The sequence below is a fragment of the Capra hircus genome, chromosome 4 (assembly GCF_001704415.2).
Source record: "Capra hircus breed San Clemente chromosome 4, ASM170441v1, whole genome shotgun sequence".
Lineage (NCBI taxonomy): Eukaryota > Metazoa > Chordata > Mammalia > Artiodactyla > Bovidae > Capra > Capra hircus.
Window position 1 is genome coordinate 104599766 of NC_030811.1, and position 23808 is coordinate 104623573.

The 23808-nt window shown below is 41.0% G+C and overlaps 1 protein-coding gene across 1 annotated transcript in view; it reads right to left on the reverse strand.

The window, feature by feature from the left end:
• Positions 1–10321, reverse strand: part of GLCCI1 (glucocorticoid induced 1) — a 109310-nt gene extending 98989 nt beyond the window's left edge. The window contains exon 1 of the mRNA XM_005678965.3: positions 9754–10321. Within this exon, the coding sequence (XP_005679022.3) occupies positions 9754–10210 (457 nt within the window). The 5' untranslated portion in view covers positions 10211–10321. The remainder of the gene's footprint in view (positions 1–9753) is intronic.

The following is a 23808-nucleotide window of genomic DNA, read 5'->3' on the forward strand; positions in this document are numbered from 1 at the left end:
TCTAAATTCTGTCTTAACAAAGTATATTTTACAGACCAAGGGAAAGGCCTGCTAATGACATAATAAAGTTCTGAAGTGCTATGACATTCTTATATACATATCTGAGGCCTGAATCACTGGGAATACTTGCAGCTATTTTAAGTTCTGTGGACCCTAGAGTTTAGTCCCATTTAGCTTTCTCTTCACCCAACCCCCTGCCAAAACTATCTTTGGCCTTTCTGTGTCTTAACTATATAAGCAATGGGATTACCCATTGTGCATGTTTTCCTGTCCCATGATTAACTGGGTTCCAAAAGCAACTTCCAGCTAACCTGAAGTCAGGACTTAGAGAGTTACATGGCCCTGTCGGCCTCTCTGCATGCCACCTGACCCTGAGCAAATTACTTAACCCCTCAAGAGAGAAGAGAGATTATAAAAGTTATCTGTGAAGAGAGATTGTAAAAGTATTATGAAAGTATTCTACACTGAGTTCTGGTTAAGACTAGTTGCTCAATACATAACTAATTGTACAAAGAATCATCTAGTTTATACAGTGCCATAGCAATGGAAACAGTATGGTACTGGCATAAAAACAGACACATAAACCAATGGAAGAGAGGGCCCAGATAAATAAATCTATGCATATTTGTTGCTGTTCGGTCATTAAATTGTGTCCGACTTTGCCACCCCATGGACTGCAGCACCCCAGGCTTCCCTGTCCTTCACTATCTCCCAGAGTTTGCTCAAACTCATGTCCATTGGGTCAGTGATGCCATCCAACCATCTCATCCTTTGTCACCCCCTTCTCCTATGCCCTCAACCTTCCCCAGCATCAGGGTCTTTCCCAATGAGTTGGCTCTTCACATCAGACCAATGGCACAGAAGGCCCAGATATAAAACTCCACAGATATATGGTCAACTGATCTTTGACAGAGGTACCAAGAATATACAATGAGAAAAGGATAGTCTCTCTATACATGGTGCTAGGAAAACTGGGTATCTACATGCAAAAGAGTGAAACTGAACCCTATCTTATACTGTACACAAAATTAACTTGAAATAGATTAAAGACTTAACTATAAGGCCTGGAACTGTCAAACTCCTAGAAGAAAACATAGGGAAAAAGCTCAGTCCTGGCAATGACATTTTGGATATAATACCAAAAGCACAAGCAACAAAAGCAAAAATAAATAAGCAACCAAAAAGCTTCTGCACAGCAAAGAAAACAATTAACAAAATGAAAAGACAAGTTATGGCACAGAAGAAAATACCTGCAAACCACACGTCTGATAAGGGCCTAGTATTTTGGATGTATACATTTGCTATATCCAAAATATATATATGGAATTCATGTAACTCAATAGCAGAAAACACAAATAAGCTTATTAAATCATAGACAAAAGAGAGCAAAGTAGACATTTTCCAAAGATGACATATAAACGGCTATTGAGGGTACATGAAAAGGTGCTCAAACATCACTAACCAGAGAAACACAAATTAAAACCACAATGAGATACCATCTCACACTTGGTAGAATGGCTACTGTCAAAAAGATAAGAAGATAACATATGTTGGCGAGGATGTGGAGAAAAGAGCACCCTTGTACACCACTGGCGAGAATGTAAACTGGTGGGAATGGGAAACAGCATGAAGATTCCTCAAAAACTTAAGAATAGAACTAACATATAATCTAGCAATCTCACTCTGAGTATATACTCACAGGAAATAACACCAGGATCCTGAAAAGATACCTGCACTCCCATATTCAATGCAGCATTTTCCACAATAACTAGGAGATGGAGAACCTCTGTGTTCACTCATGGGGGAATGGATAAAGAAAATATATACACATAGGTATGTGTACACACACAAGCGCACACGGGGATTATTACACAGTCTTTTAAAAAGGAAATCCTGCCACTGGCAACAACATAGATGAACTTGGAGGATATTTTTCTAAGTGAAATAAGCCAGACACAGAAAAACAAATACACAGGGAAAAAAACAATTATGATCTCACTTATGTGCGTAATCTTAAGAAGTAATTCACAAGAGAGAGTAGAATGATGGTTGCCATGGACTGGCAGGTGGGGAAAGTTGCTGGAAGGGTACAAACTTTAAGTTGTAACACAGGTAAGTTCTGGGACCCTAAGGTACAGCTGGTGACTGTAGTCAGTAATACTGTATTGTATACGTGGAATTTGCTAAGAAGAGATCTTGAGTGTTCTCATCACACATCAAAAAAAAAAAAAAAGGTAGCTCTGTGAGGTGATAGATATGCACTTATCTTAATTATGGTAATCACTTCACTTTGTAAATGTATACCTAATCATCAAACTGTATACCTTAAAATATATACAACTTTGTCAGCTATACCTCAGTAAAACTAGTTTTAAAAATTCAAAATCATCATCTAGTTTAATAAACTTACTTTCCTTTCCATAGTAGACTCTTTTCCTTACCCAACTGAACTCTTAAAAAGCCCACCCATCTCATTATAAAGAGAGAGAAAATTAGATGAACATTTAGAGACTTACTGTAAGTCAAATGTTAGAAGTGGATAAATAACCTAAGTCTCTTGACTTCAAATCTAGTTATTTTTCAGTGTACCTTTTTGTTTCTAAGGTTCTTCTATGGAACCATTTGGAAAATTATTTTTTGGTCTTTAACTTGATAAGAGAAAAAAGCCAGGTTATTCTATTAAGGAATAAATGTGGCCACACACTGTTTCATTCCACATTTATCAGGAAAAAAGACACTTCCCAAAGCAAATTTATAGGATCAGTAATAGGCCATGCTCATTCAATCTTATATTCAAAAGTATCTATTAGCAATCATAGGTATTAAAACTAATTAAGCTACAAAGAGTTCATTGAGGTTTTGTTTGTTCTGCTTAAGAAAACAATTGTATAAGGATTTTAGAAAGCATCTGTTTCACCAAATAGTTAGTATTTTAGTAATCTAAAAGTTAGCTATGTGACGTTCTCCCTGTGGCCATACTGGCTAAATAAGGGGCTATTACTGTCAGCAGGAGATAGCTACTTGATCTTTAGTGACACTAGGCAGCACTCTGTAGCAGTTTTTGCATTCTTGTTATGAAACACATCCAGAGTTTCTTAATTCTAGTATCTTGGAAGACAGTTTTGGATACCAGTCTTCCCACACAATAATGAGTCTCACAAGTTTAACTCATCCTTGTTTTTGGTGAGCCATCATTAAAGTACAACATAGTGGCATTTCACTAAGTTACAAACATTCAGAGTTCAAACCCACAAATTGCAGGGATAACTATTAGCTTCTTAGGGGTGAGGTGCTGAATTAATCCAGCACCAGTTGCTGGGACTATCACCTGAGACCAGAATCTCTGCTTAGTGATTCCTGAGACATTTACCAGTTTATTGCCACATATAACTTTTAATAATCATGGGGAAAAGTACTTCTTACTATAATACAATTCAGAAACAGTACAGATTCTAGAAGTACACAAGGCCAGATACCGCCAAGTTCATATCCTTTACCCTTCAGGAACCAGGATTTCTCACACACTGTCACTTAAACCTGCCTTCTGTCTGTCTGTCTGTCTGTCTCTCTCTCTCTGTCTCTCTCTCTCTCTCACACACACTCACACACACATTCTCAGGCTTTTATGTGACAAAGAGATATGACCAATCCAACCATATTTTATTTCAGTTACAGTCACTAACCTAGGTCTTACATTTTTAGACATTCTGAAAATGTCAAAACATACTCCAGCACAGTGTAACAGTGCTGTGGAAGCAATAGAAAACCTATTCATTAGTAATTTTTACAGCTCAGAAATCACAGCTGATGACCAGTATCAGAGTCTTCTTTCAATTAGGAGCAACAGGATAATCCTGTAGAGTGAACACCATATCTAGAATCAAAAATTAGATTTCAAATCCACTTTCTTGATGAATGAAAGTATATATTGCCTTAAGCACTCACATGTTTTCTTCCTTTCTACCTACATCTTTAGAGATACAACATAATATTGGAGAGGTTATTGAGGTATCTGGGGCTTCCCAGGTAGCTCAGTGGCAAAGAATCTACCTGCAATGCAGGAGATGCCGGAGACTTGGTTTCAATCCCTGGGTTGGGAAGATCCCCTGGAGGAAGAAATGGCAACCCTCTCCAGTATTCTTCCTTGGGGAATCCCATGGACAGAGGAGCTGGGAGGGCCACAATCCATGGGGTGACGAAGAGCCAGACACGACTGAGCAACTAAGCATGCAAGATTGAGGTATCCATGAACTTGCCTGGTCCCGCCACCTGCCACAGTAACATTTACCTGCGGTAAACACCACAGCTTAAAGGTATCTGCCATGCTTGCTCCTACAAAAATGAAAGACTATAAAAATGTCTTTTCCACAATTTGCTCATAATTACGGATAATCCTATTTTCTTCAAAATTACTATAAATCCATTATGTGTGTGTGTGTGTGTGTGTGTGTATATATATAGTTTTGTGGGGTTTTTTTGCAAAATAAACGCGAATCTTGTTCTAGAATGAGCCAGATGAGTGATGAAGTCATTGTAGTTCCAGGAATTCAGACGAGGGGTAGAAAGGGAAAGCAAGATGGCTCCTGGCTCTTCCATCGGTTTCTCAAGTTTTTTACATCATAGATGACAGTGTGCTCTCTGTCTTCCACTTACTTTAAGCAAACCCAGCTAGCGACAATTATGAGATAAGCTCAACTTCTTGTTAAAAAAGAACACAGGACAGAAACAGCACAGTGATTTGGTCTTTTGGACATTTAATAAGAGAACAAAATTATATACTGAAGACAAAAAACAGCAGCAGCAGGCACAAACCCCAGACAGGTGCTAAGGAAAATCCTATCAGGGGATTTAAACTCTGGAGAAAAGACTAAACTAAAATTAAGAATAACAGAGTCATCAGTAGATACGTCTTGGCAGATTATTAGCTACATGTGAAAGCTTTGATAAAATGGGCTTTTAGCAATGTTTTGAATTTCAGATTTAAGAAAAATCCTCTCCTACTAGCCATTCGTTGAACATTGCCATTTATTTCCATTGTTATTCACTGCCATGGAGCCCAATTGCTCCTTTATTTTCTTCTTCACATTTAGTCTGCATTACAAAAATAAAAATCACAAGGATACCGTTGCCCTTCAACATTTCCCCAATATATAAATCCTAATTTGCATTAAACCCTTGAGGAAACATACACTGTGGTGAATGAAATGTCCTTCTGTAAAAAGTAAATAATGAAGTAATTTTTAGCTAAATATATGTACATATAACTTTACATACAGTTAAACTGATCAAGGCGCTTTTATAATACTAGGTGTATACAATATTCAATATGCTTAGAATAATAGTTATTTGAGAGGAATGTAATCTTTGAGCATGAAAAAGTTTAAGAATAAAAAACTTCTATAAATTCACTTAGATCCATTTTGCTATTGACCCACTGATGTAGAAGTTTTATTACCATAATTAATGGGAAAAATTAATGAATGCTGCTGTTCTCAAAAGCTGAAAATCTTTCTCAAAAATCAGTATTTGAAAGCTATCTCTTTAGGGAAAAAAGTCAAAGCTTTAACTGTCAGTATATTTTTCAGTCTAGTATAAGAAAGCTTTGAAACAAGTAACTCTAAGCACTCTAGGAAAACTAATTTTAAAAGTGGGGGCCACAGGAGTGCGAGAACATAATTTTCAAGAATATTAGCCTGAGAAGTAACTTTATAATATAAGAGAATGTCTGAATATCTTTAAAATGGGGGGAAAATGTAATTAAAAATGCTGGAATTCTACAAATTGAGCACAGCACTAAAAATGACTCAAGAGGGGGAATTTAATGAAAAGATAAAAAACTGAAAGCAAACTGACTGATTAAAACACACACACACACACTCTGAAGGCAGTCATTCAGGATTATATGTTAGCTGGCTTTGTATTTTCTTTTACATAGAATAACTTCTTAATGTATAAAACAATAAAGCTCTCAAGACACTCATGAAAAATTCTTATCAAATTTCACTCTAGAGTTAATAATCTGTTAGACTATTAGGCCTAAATAAATCTATTATGTTAAATCAGGAATTGACACATGCTGTTTTCCATAGCAGGAAATATATAAAATTATAAGCTCTTCCATGTTTTTGTTATTAGGTTTGGTACCCTTAAAAATAAGTGGTATTCTACATCCAGAGTGCTCTAATGCAATTGTCTTTATATCTTTTAGAATTTATAATTCATCTCAATGCTCAATCCTTACAGAAAACCACAAAAGGACGTGCAACTGCTACTTACTGTCTTGAACAGTAAAACTGTATTTGTTCTGTTTTTGAGCCCATAGGTTTTGCTTTATGACGTTTTCAGAATGAAGCAAATTTATTCTATTTTCTTTTCACTGTTACACATGATTTCTAAGATCATTAATTTTAACACTAACATCCTGTTACATTCTCATTTGAGTTGTTCTATTTATCTCAAAGGTAGACTTACATATTACCATTACAAAAAATAACTATTTGCATAATACTTTATGATTTTACATCTATTACAAACACATCACAGGGAGCCTGAGGATGCATTCAGTAGCTTGTCATTCACCACTTCAAGACCCTTCAGAACTAAACAAGGGGGAGGGTGACATTTTGCTAATGGCAGAAGTAAAGAAATGAATATAAATAACAAACTTTGAAGTTTTAAAAAGGCAAACTAAAATTTTTAAAAATGCAAACAAAAAATCCATATGCATAAACAAGATAGTTTCAATTTATAAAACCTGGTGATATCTGTAGAGAGTAAGGTGTTTGGAGATTTATGCATCTTCTATTATGATAGCCATTTAAATTATCTAAAACTGTGCTACAAAATAAAGAAAATTAACATCTTCTTGCTAAATTTTATAAATTATACCATATTAAAATTGTACCTATTTACATAATTCAGCTTTTTCTCAGCCTTGTGAAATAATCTGATTATCATTTATTACTCTAGACTTAACCCTATAAATGCATATTAAGAATGTTTCAGAGGGAGATAATAATGATCTAACATGTTTAGAAATCATGTTGTTTCCTAACTTCTTGGTAAAACAACTACAAAGAAAACTGTTTACAGCTTCTGTATTTTCTTCCATAACTACCAGTCCAGATAAAAAAATACCGAGTGCTGTTATGTCACCTCCAGTCTAAATGCTCATAGCACTTGAAGCTTTTTGTAAACAATATGCCTCTATACTAAATACCTATCCCTGAGCCACTAGCTGCCTAATTTAACATTTTTAAATGTAGTTTTAAATGCAGCATAATACCGTCTTAAATATACACACACAGACAGGGGAGTGTGCAGAAAAGGAAGGAGGTGGAAAGCAAGAAATGGAGCACGTTGTTGTTTTTCATTCATGCAGTATAGTGATGTCAGTGTCTGCAGCAGCAGCAGCAGCAGCAGCGGGAGGAGCCTTGACCTGTGGAGGCTAAAATCCACTGAAGTCAGAACCTTGCAGAATTCAAAAGAAACTGAGTAGATAATCGTTTGAAAAAATTGTTCAACTGTTCATAGTATGAATTTTAAACAGCAAAGTAAACAGAAAAGATTTAACTTGAGTAGAGAGGAGCAAGGCGGGATGTGGAGAAGTAACATAAAGGTAATATCATCAGGGAACTGGGGGCAGAAGAACCTACATTCAAAATCACTTCAATGTAAGAAACTGACAAACCACTTGATGTTAAAAAACAACAGAAAGGCCTCTTCTAGTCCCTGTACAAGCTCCCTGATGATGCAAATTTGTCTCCTGCACAACCAGACTCAGAGAAGTGTTTTCATCATGATTGTGTTAAAATTGCATTAAACTCAGATGTGCCGTACTACAACAAAGAGGACAGTTTAAGTCTGGTCACAAATTTTATTAAAACTACTTGATGACGGACCTTGTAATTCCTAATCAATTAAGACTTTTGAAAGATGCAGAAAAAGCAAGTTGTACTACGAACTACTATAACATGCTAGTGGTTATCAGCAAAAGGGGAGGAGGTAGTAGATGGCCATCATATTGTTGCAGGAATTGCTCAAACTACTCTTACTATGCCCACAAAACCCTCTGGACAGAATCTTTCTGCAGTGCTTATTTTATGGCTCTCATATTAGTCCTTAAAAGAAAGTCCCAAAACCCAACGGACATACTGTTGAAGCTAAATCACTCAAAAACGTATGTAACTGCCACCGTCTTTTCATTCTGTTACCTTTCATTTCATACAGTTCTAGAAAATGAGCAAGGGAGTCGCATATGGCATTAATCTGTTAGAAAATGGTGGCCTTTTCTATAAAATACAGCCAAAGATGTGTGTTCAGTTGTGGTCATTATTAGGGCGATCACGTTGTTTTCATTCATTCATTCAGGATTTGCTGGAGGATGTCAGTTTCTGCAGCTGGCTTGACCTGGGGGAGGAGTAGGGGAGCAAATTCCTTCTGGTGCATACAGATTACAGGATGTGTTTCTTGGTGCTCCTGTACACATACCACTGCACTATATCCAACCCTGCCTTCACCATCAAGTGGTCTGAAAACAAGGGCCTTAGCAACATGCAAATTACAGGTCCGAGATACTAAAACAAAAACACTCAAACTGCAGTCTATCTTACTTAACACAATCACTTTCTCCAAGTCCAAGATCCTCATTGAGAAAACTCCATGAAAAAAATGCCACATACCATATAAAACACCATACAGAGCTCCACAATGACTTCCTCCCAAGCAGAGATTTTTCCTCTGTTAGCGGTATGATAGGGTCTCTCCACAATGCAGCAGCAGCAGCATCTGTAGCCCTAACCCGCTATCTCATCACATGAGCTACTACTTCTTTACATCCCTGTTTTGGCTTATCTCCCTCTTCTCCCCCAGGACTCAACCAGATCATGCACTATGTCCCTAGAGATAAACCAAACCACACCAAAACACAAAACATTAAGGGAAGCCGACAGCATCCACCAGGTCTCCATTGCCTTTGACAACTAACAGAAAAAAACCTCGAGATCCTTTAACAGCTCAACTGAACTGTTAAGTGTACTTAAAAATGGAAGGAAAAAAGTGAGCACACTCCACAAATAGGTCCTTAGAAATTTACCACGCAAGTCTTGAGTTGGGCATAAACTGTTTTCAGTGCAGTACCGCCCGGATGCATATGACTATATAAAGTAGAGAAAAGGAGACCAAAAAAAAAAAAAAAACCCCAAACACTATACACTTCAATTGCACATCCAAAACTGTCCCCTCTACACACCCAACAGGATATCCTTACATCATAACTAGTGCCTCCACCCCTCCAAAAAAGAAAAAAATTACTCCGGTAGGCACAGACACATTATGGGAACTTTGTAGGAAAGCACAAAGAGGTTGTAGAGATTACAACCACCACCTTATCTGCTGCCCGAGCTGGTGTGCGTGTTTTTTTTTTAAGTGTTTCACCCAGCTCTTCCTTCCCCCACTACAAACAGCAAACACAGGAGTGAGCTAATCAGCTCTTAAACTGAAAAACCTTTCGATGCAGGCGTGTGATGGTAGATAAAAGCTGAAGGGGCGGCAGAAGGGTCAAATAAAAGTTGCTCTGCAGTCCGCTCCTCCGAGCCCCGTAGCGACCGCAGGGGGGTGAGGTTCCCAAAGCCACTTTCACACCTTCGATAATGCACTAGCAAAGAGAAGCCCGGAGAGGCTGAAGCTTCCACGGAGGGCACCGTCGGGGGAGGGAGACGTAGCCCGGGAGGACGGAAGGGTTGGGCTCGCTACCTCTGCAGACGGGCGAGCCGGGGCTCCGTCGCTCAGGTGAGTTGCTCCTCCGGTGGCTCTCGGGGGACCGTCTCGGGCGGCCCTTGGCCCGCGGCGCCTGCTCGGTTGCGGCCGCGGCCGGCGGCGGCGTCGGGCTGGGCGGGCTGGGGCCGCGGGCCGCGCCGGGCCCCGGGAGGCTGCCCAGCGAGGCGGCGGCGGCGGCGGCGGGCAGGCGCGTGGGACTGTGCTGGCTGCCCCGCAGGAGTTGGTAGGGCACCGTGGCGCGGATGGGCTGCAGCAGCCGGCCGGCTCCCGCAGCTGGGGCGCAGCCCACACCGCCGCCGCTGCCGCCGCCTGCACCATTGCCGCTGCCGGTGACGGGGGCGGCGGGCGGGGAACCCGCGGCGCTGCGCCGCATCCTCTGCGGCGGGGGATGAGGGGTCTGAGAGGAACTGGAAGAGGAGGAGGCAGTGGACATGGTGGCTCCGCGGGCCCGGGACGACGCCGGCCGACACCGAGGCGCGGAGCGGGAGGCGCGCGAGCGTGTGGGAGCCGGCGCGATAGTGCGTGCGAGTGTGTAAGGGGGAGGGGCGGGGGTATCGGGGAGAGGGAGGAGTCTCCCGGCTCCCCCTTCCCAACGCGCACCCCCGCCGCCTCGGCGAGGGGGGAGGGGAAAGCTGCGAAAACAAACGTCCAACGGCCCCAACCGCCCGGCCGAGCGCGCAGTGGCGGTCACGGCTGGGGCCGCAAGGAGCCCGAAGCCGCCGCTGCCGCCCCAGGCATCGCGCTGACAGGGGAGAGGGGCAACCGGCCGGATCACGCCGACTCGCGGGGCTGCACGCGCGGAGAGGCCGGTAGCTGCAAAGGGCCTGGACCCCTGCTTCTGGGGACCGGAGTAGGGGGGAAAGGGCCTCGAGGTGTCCGGCTCTCCGCGGAGCCGCGCCACCGCAAACGCCGCCGCCGCCGCCGCTTCTGCCCTCTCCTCACTCCAAGTGGCAACTAACCCCCTAACCCGTACCCCGCCCCCGGCACCGCCTCCCGGCGCTCGGGACCGGCAGCTGCCGCAACGAGCACTCCCATTGGCTCCGTCCTTCTCCACCAACGCTCTAGTGATTGGTTTCAGGGTAGGAGTGAGAGGAGCACCTGCCAATGAAAGTGGGTGTCCTGCTCTGGAGGAGGGATATGAAGGGGTGGAAGAGGGAGGAGGGGGCTGTGGGCGCAAGGAGGGGCGTGAGAGTTGACAGCCTTTGAGCTGAGAGGGGGACTTTGATTGGGCTGCCTTGGGAGAGTGGGTCCGTAAGTGTCCTGCCCCAACACCCACAGACACGCGTACACCCGAGGAAGCAGGTTACGAGGGCTCCACCCTCCAGGGCCGATTGTACTATATGAGACATAGGATACATCAGGCAAATTTGACTTTGCAAGTACACCTGTTCTGATAGTGGGATGTTTTAGAATCCATCCCTTTCTCTCTAACTTTAGTAATCTGAGGTTTTGCGGCGGGCAGACTAATCGAAAGAACTTCAGGCCATCAGAAGCAATGTGTGGGAGCTGGATTGAACACTGAGTGGATACTTTTACAGTTAACCTATGGAGTGAAAAGAGTTAGTCAAATCTTATGTTCCAAGATAATAACTTGGAATTGCAAGAGTCAACAAGGAGTTGTACATCATTACAGCATCAGTTAAATACATTTATGGAGGGTACCCTGTTGTCTTTCCCAGAAGCAGATGCCCTCTTGGGAGAAATAAGTACCAGACTTGATGTAACAATACACTGTGGTAAATTTCGTTTTTATTCTGCAGTGAAACTGAAGGGATACAAAGATTTTAGATGACTACCAGGAACCTAAGTTTACCCCTAAATTGTTCCTGCTTAAACCTTAAGGAACAATTGATTGAAGGGTCTACATCAGATAACCTCCCTTAGTTTCCATGAGATAAGAAAAGCATACCTGGTGGGTCAGATTGGTCTACTCTTGGTGTCTGCCCACAGTGACAAGCTTCCTCTGATTTTAGGCACTAAATGCAGGGATCACTTAGAGGGGCCATCCTTCTCAACTTCCTTCTGTGCTCAGAAAAGAAAGTATACCCGGTTCTGTAAAAAGTGGATGAAACCCACTTTTTCTGTAAAAATTCAAGAATTGCTCCCATTAAGACGAGTGATAGTTCCTCACTTTATCACATACTAGAATAATAGTGAACATTTATTGAACATTTCATGTGTCGGTCATTGTTCTAAGACTGTTGTATGTGTTAACGCTTCCAATCCTTCTATAATCCACAATGTAGATACTATTACTATTCCCACTGTGTTCATATATGTTTGTTTTCCAGAATAATATATTAATTATGAATATAGTAAAAATTTTACTCTTTAAAATTTGGTATAATTGACCTATTGTATTTTTTTCCATCTAAAATAAAAGATTTCCTCATTCATTAGGAAATTGCATTCCTTCCTTCAAGAGGAAAAAGAATGATAAATGGCTTCTTTCTGATGACTTTTTTTGAATATCAAGAATGAAAATTGACAGATTAAAATAAATAAAGTTTTTTTAAAGTTGCTGGTAAAGATCCAAGTTATTGATTTGATTACAGCATGGTTTCATTATAGAAATGTTATCTCTGGAAACAAACTCAATGCTTTAGATTACAATAATTCTAAGTTTATACCAAGCCACAGCCATAATGATCAATACTTCAGTTCAGTTCAGTCTCTCAGTTGTGACCGAATCTTTGTGACCCCATGGACTGCAGCATGCCGGGCTTCCTTCCCTGTCTATCACCAACTCCCAGAGCTTACTCAAACTCATGTCGATAGAGTCGGTGATGCCATCCAACCATCTCATCCTCTGTCGTCCCCTTCTCATGCCTTCAACCTTTCCCAGCATCAGGGTCTTTTCCAATCAACTTGATTTGGATCTAAAACAACATACCTTTTAAAGGCTTTCTGTATTTCTTCAAAACTATCATACCAACTTAAATATCCAAAACAAATCTAAATGACACACAAAGAGAACCAGTATGATCTTAAAATGCTGTTTTTAGTTGCTGGTAAGTCATCAAGTCATCATGACCTATTTGGATGTTCAGTCACCTCTTTACTAAAGATACCTTGGTCGTCTCTTAAACCTTTGTTCTCATGAAATAAATATTGATCTTTATGTGTAAGGAATTGAGTCTCTAAAGAAATGAAAGGTGGGCTAAAATAAACTAAACCAAGTATCTGCTTTCAAATGTCCACATGTTGAGGTCTTAATAGCATTTTCTTCTTAGTGAGGATGGGAGTGGGCTCCAAGGGTATAAATTTAAGTTTTCAGAAAACATAATCCCCAGTAAATTGGAAACCCCTTAGAAGGAAGTGTGAATTTCTAGGCTAGAAGAGCGTTGTTATCGGACTGTGCTAGGTATGGAATGCATTATCTCTGTTTATTGAATATAAGTGTAACAATCCCTGTAAATTCTGTAAATGTTAATATTGATAATAACCTCTTTTTTTGTGTTGTCCTGCCGGGAAGGAGACACCACTGAAAGCACAGTCAGGTGGCAGGGGAAACATCTCTGTCCTCAGTAACCTGTGTCTTAGTTATTTGTGGAACAGATCTCACCATTAGCTTATCTGAGGTAGAACTCTTTTACACTTAATTCTTGATTCATATATGGTAATGGGCTGTATTACCCATTAGGTTACATTAAAACTTGGAATCATTGGCTGTGTCTGATTAATATGCAGTCCCGTGTGAAAAGAGAACGAGATAACCTTCGGGCCTACAGAGCTACCCAAACCCCCCTCTTCTAGTTTCATCCACATTTGCCAGGCTGTGCATCCAAGGCCCAACCAAATGTAAGAGGCAGTCCAGGCTGTCAGCATTAGAAATGAGGTCATGGCTGAGAGAAAACACTAAACAGATCTGCACTGATGTTCAGCTTAAGCTGATTAAACTCTCTTGTAGGTGGATTCTTTATAGCAACAACAAAAAGAGCCTTGCCTGAATTTTCATCCCTGGCAGATGCTTACAGTAAAACTCCTTACTGCTTGTGACAGCCTACGTGCGCCTTTGCACTAGGTGTTCTCTCTGCCTGAGGAGTTCTTGCCCCAGTTACCCACATGGTTTGCTCCCTCAGTTCCCCCAGGTCTCTACTCAGAGGTCATCCCCTTCACAATGAAAGCTTTTCTGAAAACTCTTTTGAAAATTGCAAGCACCCCCGAGATGGTCCCTACTCTCGATCATACTTTTCTTTCCCAGAGCACTGATCACCATCCACACATTGTATATTGTAATTATTTTTTATTCTGTCCGTGTAGAATACACCATGAAGGCAAGACTTTTTATCAGTTTTATTATTGCTGAATCTCCATAGTAGTGCTTGGTACCCAGTAGACAATATTTGCTCAATGTTTTTGAAAGAGTAGCAAATTTTAATCAGTGCTTGTTCCAAAGACTAAATTGCACCTTTCGTCAGAAAACAAAATTGACAATAACAAGTGTATGTGTATCACTGTTGTAGAGGCATAGCCGCAGGGTAGAAAAATGTTCCATGTGTCTTCTGTAAACTATACAGATACTCACACTGGGGCTAGCATTCAAAAGGAAAGCGTATCTTGTATTTTGATCGTTATAAAGGCAGAGTGAAAAATACTAGTCCTCGTGGCTCTTGTAGGCTCATCTGATGTTGAAAATGGAGAATGAAATTGGTAATGGAGAAAAGGCAGTTGAAGTCTGCAGAAAAAAAATAACCAACTGAAATTGACAGAGGCCAGTTGAGGAGGATCAGTTAGAGAATGACATCTGCTGATATGTAATTAGTTCTATCTCTCTATTGGGAGCAGTTATTCTCAAGAGGCCTGTGTGAGGGAACTGAAAAATACATAAATTTAATTAAGCAGAAAGGAACATTTCATGAAAATAATAATCATCTTACTTTGTTTCTTTTCCCCCCAGCTTTATTGAGATGTAATTGACATGAAAGATTGTGTAAGTTTAAGATATGTAACGATTTGCTACTTAGTGGAAAATAACATCATAAGGTTAGTTAACACATCCATCACCTCATATAGTTACAAACGTTTTTATGATGAGAACTTTTAAAATCTATTCTCTTAGCAACTTTTAAATATTCAATTTAGTATTGTTAAAAAATAACCACTATACCTCACATTATATCCCTAGAATATATTCATCTTATACCTGGAATTTTGTACCTTTAACCATCTTCACCTATTGCCCCCACTCTCCAGCCCTTGCTCCTGTTCTCTATTTATACAAGCTTGGATTTTTTTTCTAGATTCCACATATAAGTGAGATCATATAGTATTTGTCTTTTTCCATCTGACTTACTTTACTCATAACGCCTTCAAGGTCCATCTGGGTGGTCACAAATGGCAGAATCTCATTCTTTTTATGACTGAATAATACTCCTTTGTGTATGCATGTCACATTCGTTATCCGTTCCTTCACTGATGGACACTGAGGTTGCTTTCATATCTTGGCTACTGTAAATAGTGCAAGCATGGAAGTACACATATCTCTTGGAGAGATTGATTTCATTTCCCTTCAGCTATATACCCAGAAGTGGGATTGCTGGATCATATGGTAGTTCTATTTTTAAGTTTTTAGTAACATGTAACGTAGAGGCTGCATCAATTTACAGTCCCATCAACAATGCACAAGGGGTTCCTATGTCTTTATATCCTCCTCAGTACTTATTATTGCTTGTCTTTTTCATAATACCCATTTTAACAGCGAGGTGGTAGCTCAGTGTGGTTGTAATTTGCATTTCTCTGATTAGTGATGTTGAACACCTTTTCATGTACCTGTTGACCATTTGAATATCTTCTTCAGAAAAAATCTCTACTCAGATCCTTCGCCCATTTTTAAGCGGATCGTTTGCTGTGTTTTTCTTCTTCTTCGCTTTCATATGAATTGCTTACATATTTGCAGCATTAACCCCCATTGAAATACGGTATTTGCAAATGTTTCTCCCGTGATGCAGGCTGACTTTCCATTTTGTTGGCTGTTTCTCGTGCTGTGTAGGAAGCCTTCTAGTCTGATGTAGTTTCACTTGTTTGTTTTGTTTTGTTGCGGCGCTTTGGGTATCATATCCATAAAATCCTTGCTAAGACTAACATCAAGGGATTTTCCCTTATGCTTTGGTTTTAAAAAGTTCAGAAGAAGCAATAAAAATCAGGGGTATTTTCTTTTTTAACTGGTAAATATCAAAAGAGTAAAGGATGCAACTATTATTACCTGGATAGAAAACAGTGATCAGGACCACCAGTTTTTCAGCTTTCATCTTCACAGCAATTCCTGTCGCCAGCTATGATGCCAGGGGCACATCCCCTGAGCTGGTATACGTGAATAGGATTTTATCATTTAACTAACAGATTCTGTTCTACAAACCCAGCACATTCAGAGTCTAAATAGACTTTGGGACCAGGAAACTGGAAATATTCTCTCTTTCCCGTGACATTTCATTTGTTTTAATTCCAAACCCAGTGTCAACAATATATGAGAGCAGTTGTGATCCTATGAAAAGACTGTACTTGATTATCACAGTACTATTTTTTTAATGAGAGTTTAATTAAAATTTGTCATTGATTAATTTCCTCCTATGTGGCTGAAGTTTACTTTTGACCACATAAGTGTGTTGAATGACTGTTGTCAAAGTGCCATCCATTCATCAGCACTGCTTGACTAGAGAAATTTTTTTAATTATTAAAGAAATTTTGGTAACACGTAATTTCCAGTGGCCTCCCCAGTATCCTGTTGAAAAGGTTCATATTAATACATTTAATAAGCCTGTATGAGGATTTAATAGCAATAATACTAGCATCAGGCCTTAGTAAATCCTCATCAAATTACTTATTAAATACCTTCAAAGTAAGACACTGTTGTCTACTCAGTAAGGGCTGCACCTGTTCTCACACTTTGGTAAATTGAAATCCATCAGAGGTGAAAAGATATTTCTACAGATAAAGGAGAAACCATGTCTAAACTAGCATGGCTTCCATAGGAGCTATGCAGATAAAGGAAATCGAAGTATTGGGAGGGAAAGATCACTTTTGAGGAACGGCTCCAGTTGACAAGTGAAGTCTTGTCACTAGGAAAACAGAGGATGTGTTAGGACATGGTCGAGCAGCCTGCCTCGACTGATGGAAGATAAGGCTTGGTCTGTTGATGACATGTCATGCCATGTCATGGCGGTTGTACTTTATTGAGTTTGCAGGGGGAGCTGTTGAAGATTCTTGAATTGGCGGGGGGAGATATGAAAGGAGCTGGGCTTTATGAAGAGTAACGCAAGAAGAGTCTACAACTTGGATGGAGACTGCAAACTGGAAGATGATAGTAGGCTTTGAGAGGAGTCCGTGGAAGTTTAGGTAACAGGAGTTAGGGGAGTGAGAGGAGTGAGAGTGGACATGCAGAGGGGGAGAGGTGTGAGTGATACTCCTTCTCAGCTGATGGACCTTGAAAGTGGGAGGTCAGACAGCGCTGAAGTTTCAGGCTGGGATGCCTAAGAGGATAGTGGTGGCTTTAATAGGAACAGGGAGCCAAAAGAAGGAGTAGGGTTGGGAAAAAATAATGAGTTCAGTTATAAATAAGGGAACCAGAGGATATTCATAGGGAGACAGTTTTTTCCTTTGTATTATTGAGATATAATTGACATACAGCACTGTATAAGTTTAAGGGGTACAGCATCAAGACTTGACTTGCCTATGTTATGAAATGATTACAGTAACTAGTTGAGCCAACATTCATCATCTCATATCAATACAAGGCAAAGGGAGAATATTTTAGAGTTCTTAAAGACAGTTTTTAAATGATAGTCGAGAAGAGCAGAGGTTTGGTTTGGGGTCGGGGAGAGGTTATCCATGCACATGTTGTAGTTGAAGCCATGGACGCAAATGAAGCTGGCAAGGGAAAAAAGTATAGCAGTAAAGAAAAAGAGGATTAAGGACAAAATTTGGGGAAATTATGCATTAGTGGAGGAGGATATGTAAACAAATAAACCAAAGAAAACAAAGCTAGGAAGCACCTCTTAATTAGAGTTTGGGGTCTCTGAGGATGTTTGGTGGATGCCTCTGGGGATCTGGGAGCTCACAACCCCTTCTCTAAGCACTAGTCCTCCCCCAACACAGAGAGGGCTTAAGCCTGACAGCTGTGTTTGTACACAGTGACCTTGTGCTTCTGGCCATGGTTGGCTTGACCTGAGTTCGATAACTGACCAAAGCTGGACCAATCAAATTTTCTCCCCTTGGAAATTTGGAATTAAGAAATACAATGTTATTCTATTAAGGGCACGAACTGGATGATCACGGAAACTTGTGCCTGGGGTGGCCGTCTTCTTTCACGGAAATGGAGAAGCGGAGGAAACCTGACTTCTGAAAGAAAAGAATGAAGTGACTTGCAGAAAACAGAAATGAGAACAGGTGACCTGAGAGAGAGAGAGAGAGACTGAGAGTATGTTTACTTTCCCATAATGACTCGTTCAATCTAAAACCATCCCCACACCTGCCTACCCCTAATACAACCATCAGATCTACAAATCTTTAGGCACTTGGACCAGACCCATCTCTCCTTCCTTTCTGTTCAAGTGATATTTTCTCCTCTCCCATCAAAACCCATGCCTCTACTCGTGATTTAAATCCCTTCCCCTCTTTCCTTCTTAGGGGCTTCATTTCTTCAGTAACCCCCTCCCTCCTGTAAATCATCAGCTTCTTGATTATCCTGAACATATATGCATGTGTGCTCAGCTGTGTCCAGCTCTTTGCAACCCCATGACTGCAGCCCGCCAGGCTGCTCTGTCCATGAAATTTTCCAGGCAAGAATACTGGAGTGGGTTGCCATTTCACTCCATCCACTAGGTATGAATATGCTCTATCCCAACATTAAAAAAAAAAAAAAAAAACACATTCTTATGCTGTCCCTCTCCATCCATAGTACTAATTCTCTGATTCCTTCACAATAACCATTCTTGAGAAAGATGTCGGCAAGTTAACTCGGATTTGCTCTTCAATCTACTCAACTCAGACTTCCACTCCCTCCATGCCCGTGGAAACTGCTAATCAGTGTTGTCAGCAGCCTCCATAATGCCAGGCCCAATGGGTGTTCCTTGAACCTTAGCTTCCTACTCCAACTTTTAGCAGTTTTCAACGCTATTGGTCGGGTTCAACTTCTTTTTTAAAAAATTGCTTCTGTCGGCTGATCTGTCTCCTACTTCTCTAACCACTGCTGTTAGTGACCTTCAGGGATTTTTCCTCCTCTGTGTGTGTGTGTGTGAAGTCGCTCAGTCATGTCCGACTCTTTGCGACCCCTTGGACTGTAGCCCACCAGGCTCCTCCACCCATGGGATTCTTCAGGCAAGAATACTGGAGTAGGTTGCCATTTCCTTCTCCAGGGGATCTTCCCAACCCAGGGACTGAACCCAGGTCTCCCTCATTGCAGGCAGACGCTTTAACCTCTGAGCCACCAGGGAAGCTTTCCTCCTCTAGTGGCCTCTAAAAACTGGGCTCCATTCTCTGCTTTCTTCTCCATGAACTCACCTTCTTGGTAATCTGTGTCCTTCTCATAGCTTTAAATACTATAAAATGGTAACAAACTCCCAAATTTATCTCCACAGTGTAGACATTTCTTCCAAATTCTGTTTCCAGGTACTCATTTGCCTGTATGACATGTCTCCATGAATATATGAAATTAACATATCTGAAATAGAACTAAGACTCTCAATTTCTGTATCCCTTTCCTCCCCTCCCTATCTTCATTTTTTTCCCCACTTCAGTACATGGTATCACCATCCACTCAGTTACTCTTAGCAAGACTACCTAGGCAACATTCTTGATTTTATTTTTTTTCACTTTCCTTCCTTCCCCAGCCCTAACCCATCAGCTGGTCCTTTTATTTGCTCCTCGTGAATAGACATCTAATCCATCCAGGTCTATCCATCTCCTCTGCTACCACCTTAATCCAAACTGCCATCATCTCTTACCTGAGTTATTGTTGTAGCTGCCAACTGGTCTACCTTCTACCCTTGCCATCTTTAATCTGTTTTCTGCTAATTAGTCAGGGTAAACTTGGAAATACATTGGACCCTCTTATTTCCTACTTCAATCTGTTTGATGTCTTCCAATTACTTTGCACTGAGATCCAAATTCCTTTAAATAGCTTTAAGGGTCTGCCTCCTTCTCCAACCTCACCTTGCTCTATTCTCCCCCCACCCTTCAGGTTCCAGCCACAGTGGCCTTCTTTCATTTCCCCTGAAACACCCCTACAGGACCTTCACACGTGTGTCCTCAGCCTAAAACACTCCTTCCACAATCCCGTTTCTCAGCTTCTCTGACTGGCTCCCTCACAGGCTTCAGATCTGCTTAACTGCCATGTCTTTAGAGTGTCCTTTCTGTGTTCCCACCAACCAGTAATAACCTATAATAATGTATCACGAGGTCAGTTTGTTTCATCTGTAGAGCTCATTACACGGTGTAAATACATATTTGTTTACTTGTTGATATAAGCCTTCCCTGCTGCTGCTAACTCGCTTCAGTCGTGTCCGACTCTATGTGACCCCATAGACGGCAGCCCACCAGGCTCCCCCGTTCCTGGGATTCTCCAGGCAAGAACACTGGAGTGGGTTGCCATTTCTTCCTCCAATGGACGAAAGTGAAAAGTGAAAGTGAAGTCACTCAGTCGTGTCTGACTCTTAGTGACCCCATGGACTGCAGCCTACCAGGCTCCTCTGTCAATGGGATTCTCCAGGCAAGAGTGCTGAAGTGGGGTGCCATTGCCTTCTCCAATGGATTGTAAAGTGTCTAAAGGCAGAGACCTTGTCTCTTCTATTCACTACTTGGTCACTTGACACCCAGCAGTGCCTAGAATACAGCAGGTGCCCAAGAATTCTTCGTTAAAACTTTATTGCTTACTGATAGGTTCCCTGGAGGAGGGCATGGCAGTCCACTCCAGTGTTCTTGCCTGGAGAATCCCATGAACAGCAGAGCCTATAGTCCATGGGTCTACAGTCCATGTAGACTGTAGGAGGGCTATAGTCCATGGGGTCACAAAGAGTCAGACACGACTGAAGCAACTTAGCATGCATGATAGGTTTCCAGCTCCTAACTCTAAGCTTGGTGCAGTGATATTACACTTTCTGTAAGAGTTTCTGTGGTCTTAAATTACCCTGCCCCTTATCGTTTCAATTATTTGAATAAGATTCTGTCCTTACAATTCCATGATCACTAATTGATTAGTGTTTTTTTAAAGGATGCAGTGATCAGCAATGTCAAAAGCTGTTAGATGGAGAAGAACTTTAGGGGCTAAGCAAAAATCATTGGATCTCATCACTGGTAATCTTCACACCAGCGGTGTCAATAAAATGTGGCTCTGCAGAAGCCAGGGGACAGTTGGGTTGATGAGAATGGTGAGAAGTTGAATGCAATATAGGGTTCTCTTTCTGAGGAATTTGACAATAAACATAAGGCATGAAGTAAAATGAGATCTTGGGGTTCACTGGAGTCCAAACAAGTATAAAAAGCTTTAGTTTAAAAAGAATAGGGAAGAAACGTCTATTGATGGGCTAATGGAAGCCAAAAGAGAAAAAGCTTGAATGAGGAAGATGAAGAGATTTCATTTCTATGAGGCAGTAGAGGATTTGATCAACAGCACAAGTCTGACAAAAATAGAATAGTGTTTTCCCTTCCATTACAGGATGAAGGGAAGATAAGAGAGTGAAGGGAAAGAAAAATTCTATTTAGCACAAAGGGAAGTTGAACATGGCCACTTGAGGAGGTAGCAATGTCTTCTACAACTGGTTGTCAAGGGGAATCTCTGGGAAGACTTTTCCAGACTACACTTCTATCCCTTTGCTCCATCACCTCCCTGCCCAAGACGGTTGATGCTGTCCACCTCCACGGCAGTGGGGACTCATTGCCGAGAGCCGCAGTGGTTGGTTGGAACATGCCTTATCTCTTAGGTGGGGTAGAATAGAAAAAAAGCCTACAGTCACTGAGGAAGGGGGTAGGCAAAAGGGAATATCGGGGTGTGAAGAGTTCTAACATCATCAGGAATACCACAAGGGCACAGCTATTTTCCAAACATATAGCTCATGAGGCATTCTTGGGACCTTCCTAAAAAATAAATTTCAGCCTTGTTCCGTGTAGAGTCTAAATTTGGCAGGTCTGGGAGCAGGAGGGGTAGGAGTGTATAGTTTTTTATAAGTTCCCTGAGTGATGTATATGATTAGGCAAATTTGGGGAACTGTTGATTAGAAATGAATAAAAGTTCCCCAAATTTAATCACAGGCCCTAAATATTAGTGTTTAGCAAAATATAATTCAAAGAAATGTGATAACTGATATCAATTTATGGAAATTACACAAATAAAACAGTTTTCAAAGGATAGGTATCTAATTCTATGGTTCTGAATAATCTATATTAGTATTTAAACGTAAGAGTAGTTTATGGGTATTTCTTTATTATAGAGAATTTCACTGAGGAAAAGGTAAATGGAATAAACCAGCTAACAGTGATTACTCATAATACAGTAACAAGTCAGGTATTTTAAAGCCTGTTCTGCTTCTAGTTTGCTTAGCTCCCAAATTAATAAGCTAAACATAATAAAAATCTAAGAATGTAACTTGACCTTACCCATTCCTAGCATTCTTAAAGGAGATCTTTAGCCCGACAGCAGTAGAGCCATTAAGAGCAGATTCAGATCTGCTTAAAATATTTTTTCCATTCCCTCCCAGAAAGGGTGATTTGTATTGATATACAACATTCGAGTCTCAGACCACTTTCAGGGACCACAGGGCCTCACTAATTTGTACCAGTTTTCCTCTCTCCTAGTTGACTCTGACCATCAGGTATAAATTAGTGCTAAATCAATATTAGCTGATACTTCCCCAGGTGTGGGAAGTGTGGAAACTGGATCACATGAGCAAACACAGCCCTTCTTGGCTACATTTAAAGTAAGATGTTTATTATTACACTGCACGGGGAAAAGGCTTTTTAAAAAACAAATCTCATGCCACCTTAATTTGCATTAACTCAATAGACTGACATCAATAGTCAGAATCAATTTTCAGCTGTTAGTCTCCCTGCCACCCTTCACACTTCATTCATTCAGAGAGGCTTCTCCTGCCCTTGTATTCCACCTTCAACCATGCACATGGGCCACACTGTTCTTCCTTCCGAGTACTACTTACTCACAGGGTTGAGTGGAGGAGCCCGCGGGGACTTAGATTACATACCTGCTCTAATCGCTCACGTTGGGTGGAGCAGTGCCCTACATAAACTTCAGTTTTGCCACAGCACCATTACTCAATAAGGTATTTATACAAATGTCACTTAATCACACGAAAATAAACAAGGCACTTAAATTTGTTACTGAGAAAGAGGCTTTAGGCTTTAGCTGCCCCCCTTTCCTTACTCAAGGGCCAATCTCACCTCACTTATTCTTGCAAAACTTTTAAGGAGTTTTCCTTAAAGAAAACCTAAGAAAAACCAGTCTGAGTAGAGAACTGTGAGTCAGGTCTAAGCTACCCTTACCTTTGAAAGAGTTCATTCCTTTGTTTTAATTATCAATAACAAGACACCTTGTAATTTCTCTCAAAATTTCCCAGTCATAGCTATTCATAGTGGAGCTGGGCATTCAACAAACTCATAAACATCAAAAACATCTATGTTCAATATTCAACTAGAAATGAAAACCAAAACAAATATTCAGCATTCCAAAGAAATGGTGTGATTCTCCATGACTTTTTCTTTTCTAGAAATTTCATAGTATTTTTAAAGCCCTTTCATAAGTAGGACCTTTTTATATGCAATACTTGTGTGAAGTAGTTACATGACTTCCATTTTACAGATGGGGAAATTGAGGCTTGAAGCCTTGGCTGGGGTCACAGCTCATGAGAGATTCAGAACTGGAAATCAGCTCTCCCGACTGCAGGCCCAGTGTTCTTTCCTCTGTATAAAAACTGCCTGTATAGGAAGAGAGTCAGGGGTATGTTAAGTAAATAATAGAGAAGCGTGGACCTTTTCCACCCCTGATCTTTGAAGGACCCATCAGCTGATCGTGTATGTGAGAGCGGA